At 47.7% G+C, this 21,875-nt stretch overlaps 5 protein-coding genes and 1 pseudogene across 5 annotated transcripts; 3 read left to right on the forward strand and 3 right to left on the reverse strand.

The window, feature by feature from the left end:
- The first annotated feature begins 1,299 nt into the window (after positions 1–1,299).
- Positions 1,300–4,471, forward strand: LOC133267911 (histone H3-like; annotated as a pseudogene).
- LOC133267900 (histone H2A type 2-C) lies at positions 2,595–3,132 on the reverse strand. The gene has a single exon (XM_061450595.1). It carries the CDS (start codon positions 3,101–3,103, stop codon positions 2,714–2,716), a length of 390 nt encoding a protein of 129 aa, XP_061306579.1. The 5' UTR covers positions 3,104–3,132; the 3' UTR covers positions 2,595–2,713.
- Positions 4,472–5,288: 817 nt separating the features above from the next.
- On the forward strand, positions 5,289–5,828 carry LOC133267905 (histone H2A type 2-C). The gene has a single exon (XM_061450600.1). The coding sequence runs from the start codon at positions 5,318–5,320 to the stop codon at positions 5,705–5,707; it is 390 nt and encodes a 129-aa protein (XP_061306584.1). The 5' UTR covers positions 5,289–5,317; the 3' UTR covers positions 5,708–5,828.
- An 893-nt stretch (positions 5,829–6,721) lies between these two features.
- LOC133267910 (histone H4) lies at positions 6,722–7,135 on the reverse strand. Its single transcript, XM_061450606.1, has one exon. The coding sequence runs from the start codon at positions 7,118–7,120 to the stop codon at positions 6,809–6,811; it is 312 nt and encodes a 103-aa protein (XP_061306590.1). The 5' UTR covers positions 7,121–7,135; the 3' UTR covers positions 6,722–6,808.
- An 8,231-nt stretch (positions 7,136–15,366) lies between these two features.
- Positions 15,367–17,872, reverse strand: LOC133267901 (histone H2AX-like). The gene is made up of 2 exons (XM_061450596.1): positions 17,543–17,872; positions 15,367–15,978 (listed from the first exon to the last, which is right to left on the reverse strand). Exons 1-2 carry the CDS (start codon positions 17,840–17,842, stop codon positions 15,532–15,534), a joined length of 747 nt encoding a protein of 248 aa, XP_061306580.1. The 5' UTR covers positions 17,843–17,872; the 3' UTR covers positions 15,367–15,531.
- LOC133267903 (histone H2B 1/2/3/4/6-like) lies at positions 17,873–18,656 on the forward strand. The gene has a single exon (XM_061450598.1). It carries the CDS (start codon positions 18,060–18,062, stop codon positions 18,576–18,578), a length of 519 nt encoding a protein of 172 aa, XP_061306582.1. The 5' UTR covers positions 17,873–18,059; the 3' UTR covers positions 18,579–18,656.
- Positions 18,657–21,875: the final 3,219 nt, after the last annotated feature.

The following is a 21,875-nucleotide window of genomic DNA, read 5'->3' on the forward strand; positions in this document are numbered from 1 at the left end:
TGGCCAGGCAGGGGCATTTCTATATAAAAAAATCTGAGCTGAATAATGCTGGGGAAGAATTACCTCACCATTTTATTTTCAGATCACATCAGTCACACAGACCTTCCCTCCTGGAGTCGCTGTAACTGAGGCAGAAGCAAATGCCAATGTCAGAGAGACAAAGGATTGTCAAAGTTCACAAAAATCTCCCAGAGTCCTTCATCTTGAAGGTCTCTCCTCATGTATCTGTGTGGATAATGACATGTGTTCAGCCATGATGAGCACAGGCAAATGCTCTATATTTGAATTATGCTAATCTCATAGCCCCAGTAGGACCTGAGCTATGAAAGGCTAGACTGCAAGAATAGCCAGCAGATGAGCCATTTTGGGAGTCATAAAGTCGTACCAAAATAGCAAAGAGAAATGTTGTCACTGGCAAAAGAAAAAAAACACATTACATGAATGAAAAAGTATCTGTCCACTCAGAATTCCATCAGGCCTTTGAAAACACGAACATAGCTGATGTAGGCATTTTTGCTGTGCGTTTGGCATACATGACAAATTTAGACCCGGTTAGTAGGACTGATCTAAATAGATACATGCTGCTTTCTAAATGTGACCAGGATGTCTGGGACTTACTATGAAGCAACTCCACAGGCACAGGGGAGAAAATGGAGTGCTTTCTCGGCTTCTATAATGAAAAAGATCTTTGTGGACCTATTACTCTGAGTCAGGCATAAGCCAGCTTTATTTCTGGTCTGAAGTAAAGACATAGACACGTTTTTCCTTATGCTTCAATGCATATAACACAACCATAAGGCCACGGGGGTGACCTGTCAGTTCTTAAATTTAGCAGCCGGTTCTCAATATTACCATCGAGCACTTCTGATGTGACCTTAGAAACTAACGAGAGATGGTCAACATGACCTTCAGAACGGTCCGCGGAGGAATCAAGGCCGTCCGGTACAAGATCACTGACGCTCTCGGCCCCTCAGAGAGGGAAGGTCTGTGCGCCCTCGCTCCGCCTTGGGAGGGAAGATGCCGGGAAACGGCGCTTCAGGGCCTCCGGGGGTTGAGGGATGGCGAATGGGGCGGAGGCAGAGGCGGGGACCGGCGCGGCAAAGCCGGCCGGGGCCCGGGGGAGGTTCCCGAAAGGGGCGAAGGGCGAAAGCCCGCCCCTCGGCGCGCACGCAGGGGGAGCAGGCCCTGCCCCCGTCAGCCGTGCCCGCCCCTGTTTCCAATCAGGTCGGATCTCAGCGTATAAAGCGCCCGGCGCGCCCAGCTTGTATCGTTGAGTTAGTAGGCACCTAAAGCAGCGCGATGTCCGGTCGAGGCAAGGGCGGGAAGGGGCTCGGCAAAGGTGGCGCTAAGCGGCATCGCAAGGTGTTGCGCGACAACATCCCAGGGCATCACTAAGCCGGCCATCCGGCGCCTGGCTCGGCGTGGCGGCGTGAAGCGCATCTCGGGGCTCATCTACGAAGAGACTCGCGGTGTGTTGAAGGTCTTTCTGGAGAACGTGATCCGCGATGCTGTCACCTACACGGAGCACGCCAAGAGAAAGACGGTGACCGCCATGGACGTGGTCTATGCTCTGAAACGCCAGGGGCGCACTCTTTACGGCTTCGGCGGTTAAAACTTTCCGCTCCCGTGTACATTTTGAGAACCCAAAGGCTCTTTTAAGAGCCACCCAGTTTGTCTTTTGAAAGAGCTGTGTCGCCGTATGTCGGTTTTCGTTTGTACCCTTTTTTGCTCGTTCCCGATGTTTTGTTTTTTTTTTGGCGGTGCTGTAACCCGTTTGGTTTAACCGTTCTCTCGACTTTGTGTACAGCGCTCTGCGGCAGCGCTGCTCTCTGCTTCTGTTTGCTTTCGACTTCGCTTCCGCCGCATTTGTAGGAGCGTGCTCGGGGCGCTCTGCCGTGCAAGGCAAGCGCTGTGGTGGTTTGTGGCTTCTCGAAGCACTTTGCCGGTGCCAGAGCGTCCTGGAGGCTGCTGGGGCCTGAAGGATAAGCCGGCTGCCTTTCAGCAGCACCTTCGCTTTGAGCAAAAGCAGGCCGAGGCGATCGTCCGCATTCTCTGATGAAATAAAAAAGGGGTGAAAGCCGTCTCTTAACTCGCTAAGGTCTTCAGTACTCGCCAGCGGTAGCCCCTTTGCTTCCTCCTGCCCGCTCGCGCCTGAATGGGGTGTGACGGCGCCGAATTCGCTTCAGCCGGCGGGTGCGGAAGGGGGCTCCGCGCGCCTGTGCTGGGGGAGGTGTATGTCTGTGCGGTGGAGGCCTGGTGGTACCTGTAGCCGGGCCGCATCTCTGGCGGGGAGCAGGTTATACACGCTCAATCTCGTGATAAGCCCGCATGGGCCACAGTTGGCTCCGGGCAACTCCACGCTCGGTTGAACTCGTGTTCCGCGGGCGCTCGCCCCACCAGCACCATCGCACAAGCGGAAGGGTTGCAAAGCGCTCACCCGCCAGACGGGGTGATGGGCGGGGCACACAAAGGAAAATACATTTCCTTCCCCAGCCGTGCCTCAGCACTCGGGGATAACTGTGCCGGGCGCCTGCAGAAGGGAGAGGTTGGTCTCCCCCGCTATCGCCCCGACCCTCCCACAAAAAACGTGGGGATTCCACTCCCTGCCGCCTACTTAACAGCCTTTCAAGCTCTTTCTCGAGGCTGTGGGTGGCTCTGAAAAGAGCCTTTGGGGTTCGCTTCGGTGGGCAGGAAATATATCTGCACACGACTTTTACTTGCTCTTGGCCTTATGGCTCTCAGTCTTCTTGGGCAGCAGCACGGCCTGGATGTTGGGCAGCACGCCACCCTGCGCGATCGTCACCTTGCCCAGCAGCTTGTTGAGCTCCTCGTCGTTGCGGATGGCGAGCTGCAGGTGCCGCGGGATGATGCGAGTCTTCTTGTTGTCGCGCGCCGCGTTGCCCGCCAGCTCCAGGATCTCGGCCGTCAGGTACTCCAGCACGGCTGCCAAGTACACCGGGGCGCCGGCGCCCACCCGCTCCGCGTAATTGCCCTTGCGCAACAAGCGGTGGACGCGGCCCACGGGGAACTGCAGTCCGGCCCGCGACGAGCGTGACTTGGCCTTGGCACGCGCCTTCCCGCCCTGCTTCCCACGCCCGGACATCTTCGCTTCTACGTCTGCCGGTCGATACCAAGCACCCACTACGAGCGCAAAATTAAGGCAGGCAAAGTACCTGCGCCCTGACGCCAGCCCTTATATCGCTTCCCTTTGCGCGGCCGGAGGCTCCCGATAGGCCGATCCGCCTCCTCGCACAATACGCACCCAATAGCGCAGCGAATCTCATCCCGACCAATCGCGAGGGGCGCAGGCGCCCAAGGATGGGGCGGGAAGGGGCGGGCTTCCGCAGGCGGCTCCGCTCGGGCGCAACGGTCGCTCCCGCCGCCTCCGCTTGCATCCGCGGGGACTGCGCAGCCCGTATTTCCTGCGGTTCTCTCCTCCTTTGTTTAAATGCTTTGAATCAGGACGGCAAAGCGTGGGTTGGAGGGGACAGAGGAGGAGGGAAGAGACAATGTGGCTGTGTCGGTGAGCGGGAGTGAAGAGGGCAGAATGCTTTCCTTCCCGCCCCCGGTTCATGCTGGGCTTTTACCAGCAGTATGGTTGTGCTCCTTATCAACACTGGTTCAGCCCGGGAATTTTCCGAGTTACAAAAAATATGCACGCTTTCTTGCACCGTAAAAGTACCACAGCTCATTCCTCTCTAGCCGTACCTGGCCCGCCCCTGCAAATGCACAAGAGGGGACACAGCCTGAACACAGACCCTACACTCACTGAGTGAAAATATGTATGAGTATGAATAGCATCACAGAAATGGTGCCTGGGCTGGGCGGTAACTGCCTAGAAGCGGGAACTTTAAAACTTCAACCCTCCAATAAAAGGCTGCACTTCCCCGCCCGCCAATCAGAGAGGCGCACCAGTGCTATATATACCTCTCCGGAAAACATCCTTACGGAGGTTCTGCGGTTCGTTGGCCGAGTTGCCTGCTGTGAGTAATGGCGCGTACGAAGCAAACTGCTCGTAAATCGACAGGCGGGAAGGCGCCCCGCAAGCAGTTGGCCACTAAAGCGGCCCGCAAGAGCGCGCCAGCCACGGGCGGCGTGAAGAAGCCGCACCGGTACCGTCCCGGCACGGTGGCGCTGCGCGAGATCCGGCGCTACCAGAAGTCAACGGAGCTGCTGATCCGCAAGCTGCCCTTCCAGCGCCTGGTGCGCGAGATCGCGCAGGACTTCAAGACCGACCTGCGCTTCCAGAGCTCGGCCGTGATGGCGCTGCAGGAGGCGAGCGAGGCTTATCTGGTGGGGCTCTTCGAGGACACCAACCTGTGTGCCATCCACGCCAAGCGCGTCACCATCATGCCCAAGGACATCCAGCTGGCGCGGCGCATCCGCGGCGAGCGCGCCTAGACGTGTTTACAACTTTGCCATCTGAGAAAATATTTTAAACAACACAAAGGCTCTTTTAAGAGCCACTCCATAACCAATGGGAGAGCCGTAACACTTAAACTTTTTGTATTTAAACATTAGCTAAATATTACTAAAATAATTTTAACATCGAAATGTAGACGAGGGAACTGAACTTGTAGTTAATTTCCATCGTAATTTAGAAATCGCGTTCACGTAATTGTCCACCGTGAAGAGCTAATTTTGGTAAGGAAACGCAAGGGGATGAGTTGCCCTGCTTTTCTAAACCGAAGAAGCGTGCACAGTTCTTGAACGTGGTAAAGTTCGCTCTTAGACAAGTATATAAATCAGGCTGTAGCTGACGTTTTATCACCAGGCACTAACGGAAAATTCGGAGCTGAACCAGTGTTGATAAGGAGCACAACCATACTGCTGGTAAAAGCCCAGCATGAACCGGGGGCGGGAAGGAAAGCATTCTGCCCTCTTCACTCCCGCTCACCGACACAGCCACATTGTCTCTTCCCTCCTCCTCTGTCCCCTCCAACCCACGCTTTGCCGTCCTGATTCAAAGCATTTAAACAAAGGAGGAGAGAACCGCAGGAAATACGGGCTGCGCAGTCCCCGCGGATGCAAGCGGAGGCGGCGGGAGCGACCGTTGCGCCCGAGCGGAGCCGCCTGCGGAAGCCCGCCCCTTCCCGCCCCATCCTTGGGCGCCTGCGCCCCTCGCGATTGGTCGGGATGAGATTCGCTGCGCTATTGGGTGCGTATTGTGCGAGGAGGCGGATCGGCCTATCGGGAGCCTCCGGCCGCGCAAAGGGAAGCGATATAAGGGCTGGCGTCAGGGCGCAGGTACTTTGCCTGCCTTAATTTTGCGCTCGTAGTGGGTGCTTGGTATCGACCGGCAGACGTAGAAGCGAAGATGTCCGGGCGTGGGAAGCAGGGCGGGAAGGCGCGTGCCAAGGCCAAGTCACGCTCGTCGCGGGCCGGACTGCAGTTCCCCGTGGGCCGCGTCCACCGCTTGTTGCGCAAGGGCAATTACGCGGAGCGGGTGGGCGCCGGCGCCCCGGTGTACTTGGCAGCCGTGCTGGAGTACCTGACGGCCGAGATCCTGGAGCTGGCGGGCAACGCGGCGCGCGACAACAAGAAGACTCGCATCATCCCGCGGCACCTGCAGCTCGCCATCCGCAACGACGAGGAGCTCAACAAGCTGCTGGGCAAGGTGACGATCGCGCAGGGTGGCGTGCTGCCCAACATCCAGGCCGTGCTGCTGCCCAAGAAGACTGAGAGCCATAAGGCCAAGAGCAAGTAAAAGTCGTGTGCAGATATATTTCCTGCCCACCGAAGCGAACCCCAAAGGCTCTTTTCAGAGCCACCCACAGCCTCGAGAAAGAGCTTGAAAGGCTGTTAAGTAGGCGGCAGGGAGTGGAATCCCCACGTTTTTTGTGGGAGGGTCGGGGCGATAGCGGGGGAGACCAACCTCTCCCTTCTGCAGGCGCCCGGCACAGTTATCCCCGAGTGCTGAGGCACGGCTGGGGAAGGAAATGTATTTTCCTTTGTGTGCCCCGCCCATCACCCCGTCTGGCGGGTGAGCGCTTTGCAACCCTTCCGCTTGTGCGATGGTGCTGGTGGGGCGAGCGCCCGCGGAACACGAGTTCAACCGAGCGTGGAGTTGCCCGGAGCCAACTGTGGCCCATGCGGGCTTATCACGAGATTGAGCGTGTATAACCTGCTCCCCGCCAGAGATGCGGCCCGGCTACAGGTACCACCAGGCCTCCACCGCACAGACATACACCTCCCCCAGCACAGGCGCGCGGAGCCCCCTTCCGCACCCGCCGGCTGAAGCGAATTCGGCGCCGTCACACCCCATTCAGGCGCGAGCGGGCAGGAGGAAGCAAAGGGGCTACCGCTGGCGAGTACTGAAGACCTTAGCGAGTTAAGAGACGGCTTTCACCCCTTTTTTATTTCATCAGAGAATGCGGACGATCGCCTCGGCCTGCTTTTGCTCAAAGCGAAGGTGCTGCTGAAAGGCAGCCGGCTTATCCTTCAGGCCCCAGCAGCCTCCAGGACGCTCTGGCACCGGCAAAGTGCTTCGAGAAGCCACAAACCACCACAGCGCTTGCCTTGCACGGCAGAGCGCCCCGAGCACGCTCCTACAAATGCGGCGGAAGCGAAGTCGAAAGCAAACAGAAGCAGAGAGCAGCGCTGCCGCAGAGCGCTGTACACAAAGTCGAGAGAACGGTTAAACCAAACGGGTTACAGCACCGCCAAAAAAAAAACAAAACATCGGGAACGAGCAAAAAAGGGTACAAACGAAAACCGACATACGGCGACACAGCTCTTTCAAAAGACAAACTGGGTGGCTCTTAAAAGAGCCTTTGGGTTCTCAAAATGTACACGGGAGCGGAAAGTTTTAACCGCCGAAGCCGTAAAGAGTGCGCCCCTGGCGTTTCAGAGCATAGACCACGTCCATGGCGGTCACCGTCTTTCTCTTGGCGTGCTCCGTGTAGGTGACAGCATCGCGGATCACGTTCTCCAGAAAGACCTTCAACACACCGCGAGTCTCTTCGTAGATGAGCCCCGAGATGCGCTTCACGCCGCCACGCCGAGCCAGGCGCCGGATGGCCGGCTTAGTGATGCCCTGGATGTTGTCGCGCAACACCTTGCGATGCCGCTTAGCGCCACCTTTGCCGAGCCCCTTCCCGCCCTTGCCTCGACCGGACATCGCGCTGCTTTAGGTGCCTACTAACTCAACGATACAAGCTGGGCGCGCCGGGCGCTTTATACGCTGAGATCCGACCTGATTGGAAACAGGGGCGGGCACGGCTGACGGGGGCAGGGCCTGCTCCCCCTGCGTGCGCGCCGAGGGGCGGGGCTTTCGCCCTTCGCCCCTTTCGGGAACCTCCCCCGGGCCCCGGCCGGCTTTGCCGCGCCGGTCCCCGCCTCTGCCTCCGCCCCATTCGCCATCCCTCAACCCCCGGAGGCCCTGAAGCGCCGTTTCCCGGCATCTTCCCTCCCAAGGCGGAGCGAGGGCGCACAGACCTTCCCTCTCTGAGGGGCCGAGAGCGTCAGTGATCTTGTACCGGACGGCCTTGATTCCTCCGCGGACCGTTCTGAAGGTCATGTTGACCATCTCTCGTTAGTTCTAAGGTCACATCAGAAGTGCTCGATGGTAATATTGAGAACCGGCTGCTAAATTTAAGAACTGACAGGTCACCCCCGTGGCCTTATGGTTGTGTTATATGCATTGAAGCATAAGGAAAAACGTGTCTATGTCTTTACTTCAGACCAGAAATAAAGCTGGCTATGCCTGACTCAGAGTAATAGGTCCACAAAGATCTTTTTCATTATAGAAGCCGAGAAAGCACTCCATTTTCTCCCCTGTGCCTGTGGAGTTGCTTCATAGTAAGTCCCAGACATCCTGGTCACATTTAGAAAGCAGCATGTATCTATTTAGATCAGTCCTACTAACCGGGTCTAAATTTGTCATGTATGCCAAACGCACAGCAAAAATGCCTACATCAGCTATGTTCGTGTTTTCAAAGGCCTGATGGAATTCTGAGTGGACAGATACTTTTTCATTCATGTAATGTGTTTTTTTTCTTTTGCCAGTGACAACATTTCTCTTTGCTATTTTGGTACGACTTTATGACTCCCAAAATGGCTCATCTGCTGGCTATTCTTGCAGTCTAGCCTTTCATAGCTCAGGTCCTACTGGGGCTATGAGATTAGCATAATTCAAATATAGAGCATTTGCCTGTGCTCATCATGGCTGAACACATGTCATTATCCACACAGATACAGAGGAGAGACCTTCAAGATGAAGGACTCTGGGAGATTTTTGTGAACTTTGACAATCCTTTGTCTCTCTGACATTGGCATTTGCTTCTGCCTCAGTTACAGCGACTCCAGGAGGGAAGGTCTGTGTGACTGATGTGATCTGAAAATAAAATGGTGAGGTAATTCTTCCCCAGCATTATTCAGCTCAGATTTTTTTATATAGAAATGCCCCTGCCTGGCCCTGAGGGCACCTGATTTCTTTTTGGTTATTTTTTTTTTTTTTTAATGACTTGTCATTCCCTGCTATAATTTCTTCACCTCTCTTCAGCTGCAGGAAAGTTCACTCTCTTTGCTGGCTTCCACTTTGTCCTACTTCATCTACACCATAGAAAGCATGTTTTCCAGCACCATTTTGTACACGTACACACACACACGCACAGAGGAAATTAACTGTATATAAATGTCATTCTCCTCTATGAAAGAGATACACTCCGTGTAGTATACATGTCCATCAGCCATTTGTCCATCTACCATTCCCACTGTTCCTATTCCTCAACCTTTCATAATTTGTTGTGCTAAAGCCATACCCTAAAGCATGAAAAATTAGATGCATTTTGTCCAGAAAAAAAAAAAAAAAAAAAAATTTAAAGCTCCTTAATTCAAAGACATGCCCTCTGACTTAGTGAGTCCTTGGCCTACAAATCACTAGGAACTAAGGGGTCATTTTGGTATCACTTATCGCTCTTAACATTTTTCATTTTTTTTTTTACTGGCCTCTGTCACAGATGGGGTATTGGCTCAGGTGGAAGTTTCCTGTGAATTATTCAGTTCTTCCAGTGTTATGAGCGTAAGGCTCTTTCCAGAATGCAATTCAAAATGCAGCACAGCCTCAAGTCTGTTCCATTCCTTTCACTCATTCATTTTCCCCCATTCTGGAGCCATGCTGATATTCTGAACTGCAGAAACAAGTTCTTCTTCTACACTCTGTACTTTGTTCTCTCCCAGACTTACAGCTTGCATCCCCCCAGTACTAGCCCAATACAGTTTGTGTCTCCTTCAACATTGAAGAGACCATAATGAAGTGACCCGTCTACCTTACAGAGAAGAAGGTTACAAAAAAAGACCCACAAAACTCCAAGAACCACAGAGCTAAGACAATTCACCATGTTAGGAGAATAAGCACATCCTGTAAAATGAATACAAAAACAAAAACAAAACCAAACAAACAAAAAAAGCCAACAACAACAAAAAAAACAAACAACAAAACTAACCTATAACCAGTTTTCAAGTGTAAGAACCTTTTCATTTGTGTCAAACGGAGACAAAAATTCCTGCCCCCATCTAGTGATTGGTGACAAGAGTCACCCACAGAAGCCTTCCCATATATTCTAGCATCGAAAGGACTATTTTCTTCTAAAGAATTAGTAAACCAAGCACTGATTACACCTTTACATATACTAAGGTTTTGATTGATTTTTTCTTTATTTTCTTCCCACCACCACTCCAGGAAGATGTTTGTGTAAATGAATATGCATTAGATCTGGACAGTTAGTATCATAATTGCTCAAATATTTACCTTATTGATCAGAAGGCCCTTTTCTCAACAGCTTTGGGTAATTTGGGCTCTTAAGTTTCCTTTCTTATAGGTATCTCCTATTGCAGTTTGGATAAACCTTAACCCACAGCTGGTTTCTCTTTACTTACTACCTCTATATCTGTACCTCTGGACATAGGCTGATCCTTGCTGCTAGCTGCTCACTGCTGGCCTTGTATGCTAGTTGCTGGCCTTGCGTGCTAGTCTTGTTAACCACACAATTAAATGCTAGATGTTATAAACTACTAACCTCAAATAGCACACAAAGATAAACTTGTTATTCTACTCATTTCATGCATGCGTCAACTAAAACTTAAGTGTATTTTCAGTGTCCAAAACAAACAAACAAACAAAAAGTGTCAGGAAGACCAAGATTTAGAATTAATACACTTATGGAAGGGAAGCCTTCTTTCTGGGACCAGATTATACATGGCAAGTTGCAGGCAAACTAGGTGAAATATATCCTTCTTGAATGTGCCCACACTGTGCACACGTACTCACATGAGCCTGTAAAGCCAGATTTCTGACTTCCTAACTGTCTGACAGCAGGAGTGCCGAGTGTCTGGCCTCATTTGTATATTGTGGGCATGTCTGGGCACCAGCTGGCCCTTCCAGTGCCCCTGGCAGTCTGGATGACATCCTAGCACAGGACAGCAGTGCTCTGCCACCATTTCATGGACTGCCAGCCACAAATCATGCGCTGTAAAAAAACGTAAGCTATGGCATAGCACTCTTACACACTGAACAACTTTCCAAAACCTTTTTGCTCCCTTCTGTGTGAAGACAGCCAGCCTATATTGCTGGCATACAAGTATTACCTTGTTATACTCCTGCTCTAGAAAGATGGCACAAACAGCCCTATCTGGAGCCAGCAGCTGCTTGAGCCCCACACCTCTCAGCAAAACCAGTAAGGCAGCATCACTTAAGGAGAGCATCTTAACCTGGTGTGTGACACAGTGCTTTGGCTTTCAGTGATGGCAGAAGTCCAGGCTACTCTGTCTGGGTGCCACTATCCCTGTCTGTGTGCCAAAAAGGGGTGCCTGCCAACCCAAATGTACCTGGAAGTCTGTCACATCAGCAGCTGGGTGTCACCAGCCATGGAGATGGTGGACTGGAGACCAGCTGTGTATGCACTACGCGCCAAAAAGCACTTATCCCTCCATAAATACCAAAAATAGTTCTGGCTGGAGTGGGAGGGGACTTATACATAGGCCATGTTGCTTCCTCACTTTTACTGGCAGTCACAGGGAGCACTGCCACACCAATCGGAAAGAGTGGAGGGCAGAAAACACAGAAGTGCTGGGTGCTGTGGGGAGGAAGAATGAACTGCTCAGCATCACTCTGTGTGAGTTGCTCACAGGTCTGAGGAGCCAGGCTTCAGTGCTGACAGAGGATGCTCTGAAAGGACAGCGTGGTGGCACCTTTTCTGGGTGGAATTCACTATTAAATGCAGGTGAAAGAGAGACACTGGCAATTCAGGAGGAAACAGTTTTTTTCTTTGGGAAGCCATGGCTAATGGAGCTTCTGTTAATGTTGCTTGCCTTTCATGGACAGTTTGTCCTAAATCGCTGGTTGATGACTTGTGTTCAAAGCATGCCAGGGTGGTTCAGAAGAGAGTTTGCCAAGTGTCTTAGATTAGTTTTAGAAAACCAAAGTACTTTAAGGCATAAATAATTTTGTTCCTTGATACCTGACTGACAGTGAGCACCTTTTATTTGCCTGCGTTTGAGAAAAACAAAAATGTGTTAATCTGGTAAACTACCGTACATTAGACAACAAAGAACATATTTTTTCCACATCAGCCATTCTGGGAAGGGTTTCCCTGCATTTTTGCTGGGTGGTTTTTTTTTTCTGCTTTCCCAGGAAAAGCATCCTTCCCAATACCTCCTAACTATGGACATGTGCAGGTTTTGGACTATAGATTTTCAACATCCAAATGACATGCCATGGCAAGGATGAAGGGAGGCCACAACAGATGCCCCAACCCTTAACGAAGAGTACAGGGAGGGGTGTGCAACATTCCAGGAAGCTGAGTCTACAGGGACAGTCATTCGCTGCCCTACCCTGTTTGTGCTGCCCACTCCAGATGCTCAGCCATACACTGGATTTAAAAGGCCTCAGTAAGCTTTGAGCCTTAACAACAGCAACAGTAGCAACATTAGGATTATGTAGGCAGAGACTTGTTTGCTGAGCTGCAAGAAGTTTGTAGTTTGGTACGTACCACTTTAAAATTCCTTAGCTAAGGGTTGAAAGTTGTTAAGCTGTGCTGGCTGGGTTGATCATGCAAGTTATTACATTTGTAACTCAGATGAAGGATGAAGTCACTGAAGGCAAGTAAGGCATGGGTGTAACACTGTAATAGGAGTGTAATCATGGTTGCAGAGAGTATTTACGCTTCTTTCCTGTGGAACATGTCTGCAGGAGTGTAGTACATAATATAAAGTTCCTCACCTAAATCTCTCTGGAAATTGTCACTTGAAGGAAAGAGAGTGACTGTGGTGCAGAGCTGTACTTCCTCCAGCTGTCTAAGAATGACTGACCGTGGCTCTCATCTTCAGGAGGTAGAGCAGCCCATTAGCCACACGGTGCGGCTAGCTCTCAGGCTAATGCCGCATTACAAAATTGCTTAAGAACAACTACTGTGCTACATCTCATTACTGCAAACATATAGTTCATTTTCTTAGGAACAAGTACTAGCAGGTCCTAAACTGGAGATGGGAAAGGTTGATAGCTCTCAGGTGTAGGGCCAACCCTGGGCTGTGGTTCCTGTGTCTTCTTGTTTATGCCAAGAAGTCTTAAAATATAACTGTAAAAGTTGGACAGACCTGCGTATCTGAAGGGAAGTGACTTGCAGTCTTCAGATTGCAATCTTTGCAGGTTTCTGATGTAGTGTGGCCGGCTGGGGTGCCCACAAGGTAGAAAGAATTGAAGCAATTCAAGATGTAGTAGACATTACAGTGATGCTCTTTCCAAAAAGTAGCTCTGGAGATCCTGATGTCACGCCTCTCCTCTTTTAATGAATGCTGAAATCTACCTCCCTCCACTCTCATTAGGAAAGCCAAACTGCCCATCAGCGTCTACATGGCGCCTTCTTCACAAAGTCTTTCTACAACATCCTATACCTAAACAGGATTATTTCCTTTTCACATTTGCTCAGCTGTAGGTGAAACTGCTATTCCGGCTTTTTATGTAATCCTTCACTACATTTTTTTTATTTGCCTGAGTATATCTGTCCGTGCCTCCTAAACTAATCTGCCCTGACTGTGGAGCAAACTCTCTTTAAAATTGCCAAATGCACCTCAACTTTCCAAAATGTTTTTCCTGCGTGTATTTCTTTCATGTACAAAAGAACACATGTTCCAAGCAGCAATTCTACATGGCTAAAGTTATTTCATGTCTTTCCTGAAAAGCCACTAGAAAAAAGAAAGATCAGAGCTTCTCTCTGTGTCAGGAAATTTCCTAAGTCATTTCATTTTATACTTTTTTTAAGATAGTAGACTGTAACCGTTGGAGATCAGAAGCTGCTATACATATTAGATGTCCCTGTTGGAAACTGGGAGATGGTATCAACTGCTGGGAGAAAAGCCAGGCAGACAACTGGGATGGCAACCATTTCAGCCACCCCAGTTTCAGCCAATTCAACCAATAAATGTGAATAAACAATCTGTGAAGCCACAACTGAGGGCAAGAGTATTTAAACCTCCTACAGTGAAGGTTATTGAAGGAAATGTGTACAAGTTCAAAATAACAAGAATAGGCAATATGAATTTTTATTTTGCTGACATGTCACTTCAAGGTCTAAGCTTTTCTCCTCTGCCTCTCTGCTATTAAGTGCCTTGGTATCTGCTAAATGTCATCTCCTCCCAGCATTGCTACTTTATTTCATTGTGTATGTCAATAGAAGTCAATAGAAAATCTCATTCACTGATTTATAAACACACCTAGGACATAGACTTAAAAGATATATATATTTATTTTACTTCCGTTTTACTAATCTGTGAAGGTATATCTTCATACCCCCGTCCACTCCAAAATAATTTAATTCCTGTATCCCTATCTTATGTTGCGTAACTGTTACAAGGAAGATCTTTAAAGTAGTAAGATTACCCTTCTCCCAGCTGTCTTCCCATTGAAGCATTATAACACTCAGGAGCACTTTTCTTACAGACTTTTTTTTTTTCTTAACGATTTTTTTTCCATCTAGGATGCTGGTTGAAATTTTTCCCTTCATTGCATTTATTCAGTTTCATACTTACTGAAACCTAATTTTATAGCAAACTATTTTTTTTCAAGTTATATACACATTTAGTATTTAGAGAACAGCCATTGTAAATAAAACAATGAGGTGGAAACAGGGTTACTTTTGCTCAAAACTTCTTATTCATACAGTCTGAAATTTTAGCTACTAATATGATTTAAGTACTAGTTAGTGCTTAAACCTAGTTAGTACTAGTTAGTTTTAGTTACTAATCTGCTTTAAGTTCATATTGTACGTTATAGCTGGTAATATCAAAGGAAATCAGACACCAGGGCTGAAGCGTAGTCTTTGTGATTCTCAAATAACTGGAAAAAGCAATGGATACCACATTTGCTCATAATCGGGCACAGGATAATGAAATATTGTTCAAGAGCTTTTCTCTGTTCAGCATATTAAATCACCTTCCACCAGATAGCGATACTGACTGAATTCTTCCTGGTTCTTTAGGAATAACCTATGGCCCTACCACTCCCCTTGTCAAAAGGTTATCACAAAGTGCTTTAGTTTTTGTCCTGAAAGCATTTTCTTGTTTCAGTGATCACTATAAAATGCATATGGAAGAATTAATGAGTTTTATTTAGAGTAGGAAGAGGATTCAGAATTGGCTTTAGATAAACCTTTGTGTAGACAAATTCTAAGAGATGCATAAAAAAAATATTCCAGACGATAATATGGTTTTAAATTCTATTAAACTTACTATTAGAGAAAACACATAACATGATAACACTCTCTAGGCAGTAAAAAACATTATTAAACTGCTATGCCAGCCCTTGAACATCTTAAATTGCCAGAGAGACAAAGATAATTTCAGTAAATATCACCAGAAGTTTAGGAGGTTGTTTTCTTTTACAAAGCTGCAGTTTTGCAACATCAGATATCAAATAACTGTTTACTTGAAACTGAAATGGAACATTAAAAGCAAATACCTTCATCTAGTTGAGAATTGGTACAGAAATTCATATTGAAAACAAACAAAAGAAAAAATACCCAACACAGAGTAACAGAGTAAGTTTGCCTCCCTTATACTGAAATTCCAGGAAGAGATAATAAAACAACACTATGTTCATAAATCTCCAGATATTAACAAATTGCTTATGAATCTATAAAAAAGGCAATAAGAGATACTACAAGACACTATATCAGTAGACTTTAGCGTTTTAGGAGGTAAAACACATGGTCAAAGGAACCGGTTCTTAATCCATATTCAAAGCTGAAAGAGGAGTTTGTGTTACTTCCTCCTCTTCAAAATCACTTTAAACTGTCAAATTAGCTTTAAACCGGCAAATTTCAACTTTGACACCAAGAAAACCCTCTAAAGAATCAGACTGTGTAGTTGCTGTAACACTTATGTCAAAAGAAAATTTTTAATTTGCAAGGAAAAACAAAAGTTTCTCTCTTCAGAGGTCTCTCCAGCAGCAGCACACGGGATTTATTGCCTCTCCTTCACTTCAGCCTGCATGTTTCCGGCTGGAAACTCTCCCGAACGCAAGTACCTTGTCTTCTCCTACCTCACCAGGGAAACGGGGTGATTTGGTGGCAGAAATTCCGAGGAAAATACACTTTTGTGAGTCCAAAGAAACACAAATCGAGCACACCGAAAGGCTCCCCGGCCGTACAGAGAGGCGGGCTCTGCAACGCACCAATCACCGCGCGGCTCCTCGCTAAAAATACGAGCAGCTGACCCGCGCCAACCCAATTGCGTTGCCTGCTCCGCAGAGGACGCTGCTGCTGCCGCTACCATGTCCGAGACCGCTCCTGCCGCTGCCCCCGACGCGCCGGCTCCCGGTGCCAAGGCCGCCGCCAAGAAACCGAAGAAAGCGGCGGGCGGCTCCAAAGCCCGGAAGCCCGCGGGCCCTAGCGTCACAGAGCTGATCACCAAGGCCGTGTCCGCCTCCAAGGAACGCAAGGGGCTTTCCCTCGCCGCGCTCAAGAAGGCGCTGGCCGCCGGCGGCTACGATGTAGAGAAGAACAACAGCCGCATCAAGCTGGGGCTGAAGAGCCTCGTCAACAAAGGTACTCTGGTGCAGACCAAGGGTACCGGTGCCTCCGGCTCTTTCCGCCTCAACAAGAAACCGGGAGAGGTGAAAGAAAAAGCTCCCAAGAAGCGAGCGACGGCAGCCAAACCCAGAAAACCAGCAGCCAAGAAGCCTGCAAGCGCCGCTAAAAAGCCTAAAAAAGCTGCGGCGGTGAAGAAGAGCCCTAAGAAGGCTAAGAAGCAGGCGGCCACTGCGGCCAAGAAAGCAGCCAAGAGCCCCAAGAAAGCAGCCAAGGCAGGTCGCCCCAAGAAGGCAGCGAAGAGCTCCGCCAAGGCTAAAGCAGTGAAGCCCAAAGCAGCTAAGCCCAAGGCAGCCAAGCCAAAAGCAGCCAAGGCGAAGAAGGCGGCGCCCAAGAAAAAGTAAATCATACCAGAAGAGTCCTACTCTACATACTTTGTTATCCAACGGCTCTTTTAAGAGCCACCCACACTTTCTCTAAAGGAGCTGAGGCACCGAGGCCGAGGGTAACTTGCAGCAAGGATCCAGTAATTTGTAAGTTCTCAGAGGTCAATTCTTATTTTTTCCACCAGTTACGTTTGCTGAAAGACATGGTAACGAAGTACTGTATGACGCGGCGCTTTAGGGAAGTGTAGGTTTACGTCTTTTTTTGTCGAGTAATTGGTTTGACTACCAGGAAGCAATATTTTATAATTATTTGATAAAAAACTGATGTATGGGATTTGTTGTTTTGGTGGTTTTTTTTTTTAAGGTTATATTTTGTAACAAAAGCAATGGGAATGCCAGGCAAGCTACTACTGAGCCATGTCTAATCTATTGTATTTCTCTTAAATGGTTTTGCTGTTTGGTGGAGGAGGGGAGAGTTTTAATCCGGAGACCCGAAAATAGCCCTGAGAGCTCCTTTTCCTTTTGTTCCCCTTGAGAAAGGGTTTAAAGTATTGAAAAAGCCCGCCCAGACCAAGGATTGGCCAACGGAGAGCCCTGCCTACTGCCCCTTCCTCCGCCCCTTCCCCCTCCCTCCCCAAAGATTATTATGCCTCGTATATCTGGTGCTGTTCCAGCCCCTCTCGGAGAAGAAAAACGCGGAAGAGTTGGGGAAGGGACAGGAGCCCTGGCCAAAATGATGCTCCCATATTCTCTAGCATAAGAACTACACGAGAGATATCCCACACCAGGAAGAACTTGCTTTGGGAGGACGTTTTGGCACTTTGTGTTAATGAGAACGTGGAAATCGTTGCTTCTACCACCAAGCCAAAAATACTGTTAATAAACATGGAGAATGTAAGACAAAACACGGGTTGAGTAGTTCATATAAGGCAGCGTAATTATACTATGGATAATTGAGCCCTTTCATGATTTTGTGGGTGGCTCTGAAAAGAGCCTTTGAATTATTTTCTCTGGAAACGTGCAGCACAAGGGAAAGCCTTATGTTTACTTTGTTTTGGCTTTGTGGCTGTCGGTCTTCTTGGGGAGCAGCACAGCCTGGATATTGGGCAAAACACCACCCTGTGCAATCGTCACCTTGCCCAGCAGCTTGTTGAGCTCCTCGTCGTTGCGGATGGCGAGCTGCAGGTGCCGCGGGATGATGCGAGTCTTCTTGTTGTCGCGGGCCGCGTTGCCCGCCAGCTCCAGGATCTCGGCCGTCAGGTACTCCAGCACGGCTGCCAGGTACACCGGGGCGCCGGCGCCCACCCGCTCCGCGTAGTTGCCTTTTCGCAGCAGGCGATGGACGCGGCCCACGGGGAACTGCAGCCCGGCCCGCGACGAGCGTGACTTGGCCTTGGCACGCGCCTTCCCGCCCTGCTTCCCACGCCCGGACATCTTCACTCACTAAATCTGTCAGCGCTAAAAGCCCTCAGCTCCGCAACAAAGAAAACTGCCGGCGCTCCTCAGCTATAGTTTCGCTCTCCCACCTCGCCCCTTCACTGATAGGCTGAGAAGTAGGTCTTCTCTGCGCAGCCAATCAGGAGCTGAATCGAATTCTAACCAATAAAAGTCGGGCACAGGCGAGTTATGACGTTTTGCTGTGTTCTGACCAATGAAAGTAGGCAACGGGGATGCTGCTCATTTGCAAGACGGTACTATAAAGATGTGGCCCCCGAGTCAATACACTGTGCTGCTCTCTCTGGTTTTGTCTTCGTTGTATTTGACGTCTGTGAGACAGGCGCTTGCTGGGATGCCTGAGCCAGCTAAGTCCGCTCCTGCGCCCAAAAAGGGCTCCAAGAAGGCGGTGACTAAGACCCAGAAGAAGGGCGACAAGAAGCGCAAGAAGAGCCGCAAGGAGAGCTACTCTATCTACGTGTACAAGGTGCTGAAGCAGGTGCACCCTGACACGGGCATCTCCTCCAAGGCCATGGGCATCATGAACTCCTTCGTCAACGACATTTTCGAGCGCATTGCCGGCGAGGCCTCGCGCCTGGCACACTACAACAAGCGCTCTACCATCACCTCTCGGGAGATCCAGACAGCTGTACGGCTCCTGCTGCCAGGTGAGCTGGCTAAGCATGCAGTTTCTGAGGGCACCAAGGCTGTCACCAAGTACACCAGCTCCAAGTAAAATCTCAGACCGACAGTCTTAATCCAAAGGTTCTTTTAAGAGCCACCCACATTTTCAATAAAAGGGCTGTTCAGTCAAGTTAGCCTTTAATAGTTTTTCATGGAACTTTAGTTCAAAGTAATTTTTCAAGTCCCACTTCAGATTGTGACAAAATATTCTCCCAATTTTCTGTGTTGGGGAACATACTTTCTGGGCATCAAATTACTTGCTGTAATGAAAGACTTGAAGTTTTTTGTTTAAATTGTATTTCTAGGCCATAATTGATTTATGAAGTTATTACAGTTCACTGTTTAGAGTGTTGTATTTTTTGTGCAATACATTGTTATTTTAAGCATGTTCATGCTGTGTGCATTGTGAATTGGATGTTAAAAGTCAGGAAGTAAAATTGTTACTAATGGGAATTTACACATGTGCAGTTTTTAACGGCATTTGCCACTTGATGGTGCTCGGTCTTCTTTTTTTTATTATTTTATTCTTTTTTTATTATTTTTTTAATCAGGATGAGATGTGTCCCCAGTGTACTCTACTCTAAAATAATTTATGTAGTAACAAGTGACATTCATCTTAATAAATTGTTACCAGGAGCACAGTGATCAATACAGCACAGAAGTTCTTTCTGGAAGTTACTTATCTTCATCAATTTTCTTAATAATTCTACTGTGCATGTGATTTTAAAAAAAAAAATAATAAATTTTTTTGCATAGCTTCTCCCTGTGATTGTTTCAGGTAGAGAATGTTCCCCTTCTATCTAAAAAAAAAAAAAACCAAAGTGAAGAAAACATTTCATCTCTGACCCCTCCTATATTTATAGGTTATTCATAGCATTAAAACTGTCAAAGACTAAAACTAACCAATGTGGGCTAACTTTGTAAGCTATTGGAGTTTATCCTAAAGGTACCAATCAGCCTTAAAGTCTTTCAGGCTCAAACTGAAGACTTTCTGAATCACTCTCTGACTCCCTGAAAATCTGCGTCTACAGCAGCATTAGATACTGCTCTAGATGGAGATTAAAGCCATTATCACCTTCCCTCAAACTGGATTGAATAATCCTGAAATTCAAGCATATTCTGTGTTCATAAAGGGGCCACAGAATCACTAAAGTAGACCTTTCTAGTACTGACTACATGTTGTTTCATTGTACAGGTACACAGACAAACACCAGATCTCTCTCTCTTAAATCTGTCACCAATTTATCAGAGTTAATTTCAGTTTGAAGGCTGATGGGGACCTCTCAGAATAGATTTTTATGTCCAGTGGGAAGAAGTATCCTCCACATTCTGCTCTTCAGCAGCTTCAAATGGAGTTGAGAGATCTGTTCTCCAAGTGTCTTAGTGCAAACTCAGAATTGGAGCTTGTACATTCCAAGCCTCTATGTCCAACACCTACAGAGATGAATAAACCATCGCTAGATTTTTTTATTTAGGGGAATGCTGGGTCACTAGAAAGGAATTCTAGAAAATATATACCAAAAGTGCTTATCTTCTGATAGGGATAATGATCATGAGAATAATTTGTCAGTGGCTTTTATTCTCTGTAGTCATGTAAAAGTCAAATTCAGTTATGTTGTCCTAAAAAATAAAGTGCATGTATAAAAAAATACTGTAATTTTAACTACAACTATCAGAGGGCATTACTGTTACCTGAATTAAAGTAAGATCTCTGGTGCCTTTTGGCTTCCCAGCTCAGGAATCCATCTGCATTCCTTTTGCCATTCCAGTTTTTGTATGCTCTGTGGTACACAGTTCATTGCTCTCAAAACATAGCTTTCACAGTGTCCTGAGTTCAACTGTAACCATTATTTTTCTTCTTTGTAGCTGGTACAATGCTGTTTTCAGCATTAGTCTGAGAACAATACTGATAACACACTGGTGTTTTAGTTGTTGCTAAGTAATGCTTACTCTGATCAAGAACTTTTTAGAGTGTCATGCTCTGCCGATGAGGAGGGCCACAAGGAATAGAGAGAGGACACCTGACCCACACTAGCCAAAGGGGTATTCCATACCACAGTACATCATGCCCAGTATATAAACTTGGTGGAATTACCTGGAAGGCCCAGATTGCTGCTTGGGTTGGCCTGGGTATTGGTCAGCAGATGGTGAGCATCTCTGGTGGGTTTGTTGTTTGTTTTTTTTCCCCTTCCTTTTTTAGTTTTATATTCTCTCCCTTTGTAATTTCCCATATCATTATTATTGGTGGTAGTAGTAATAGTTTTATGTTATACTTCAGTTATTGGACTGCTCTTATCTCAAGCCATGAGTTTACATTCTTTCGATTCCCCCCAAACCAATGAGAGCAGGGGAGGAAGGAAGGAGGAGAGTGAACGAGCAGGTGTGCATCTGTGTGGTTCTGAGTTACCAGCTGTGCTTAAGCCACAACACACAGTAACTTCCAAGTATCCTTATTAAAAAAAAAAAAAAAAGTCTGTTTTGGTATGTGAGATCATTTCTATGTTTATGAAACTCTTCACAGAAAAGAAAATGTTACTTCTTTCAATGTCAGCATGAATGATAAAATATTAGGGGTCTGTACTGTAGGCATAGCATTTCAATCTGTGCACACACATCATCAGATCTTATTCTAACACCTTTGTTATTTTTCTATCCATGCTGAGACCAAAGTCTCTCAAATGTAAAAAATAAAAAAATAAACTACTGTGGAAAGTTTGGTGTACTTTTTCTTTTCATCAGAGGCAAAAGTAGTAGAATTTAGTCTCAGCAAGAGTAACAAACAACAATTTCATTACACAGGAGGATGTGTTCAAAGTGAATAAAAATATTGTGAATATAAAATTATATAACTGCATATTTTTCAATCATTCATATTCTTTAATGTTCTTTCCTACTCAGTTCAAAGCAGTGTTCTTTTTATTCTGAAATCACTCTGCCCAAGTAACATCACCCAGCAACAGTAAGATGGCACAGTTTTCAAATATATCATCCTAGTGTAGTAGAAATTATGTTGCAGCCACCTAATTTCATGGTAGGAATTATGCAGATGCCACCTCAACAGGGCTCATCCCCAGGTTCCTCCTTGAAGAACATGAGTCCCCAATCCACAGCATAAGTAAGTGGTTTATTTACCAAACATGCAGAGCATCTTGAAGTGGATGCTCCAAGTGGGACCACGACTGCAGATCACACCCCCCAGTTATACCTGTGCCACCCAGCACTCAATCCCCAAGTCCAAGCACTTAATTCTGGTCAGTGGTCTCTTGATTTCTTATTGGTTTCCTTGATTGCTGGGCTGTTCTTCTGAAGTTATCTCATTCTCCTGGATTTGTTTCCTTGCTCCTTATCT

This window comes from Pezoporus flaviventris, unplaced genomic scaffold (assembly GCF_033815535.1).
Source record: "Pezoporus flaviventris isolate CSIRO_AGI_PZ_B2104156 unplaced genomic scaffold, CSIRO_AGI_Pfla_v1 ptg000011l, whole genome shotgun sequence".
NCBI classification, from domain to species: Eukaryota; Metazoa; Chordata; class Aves; order Psittaciformes; family Psittacidae; genus Pezoporus; species Pezoporus flaviventris.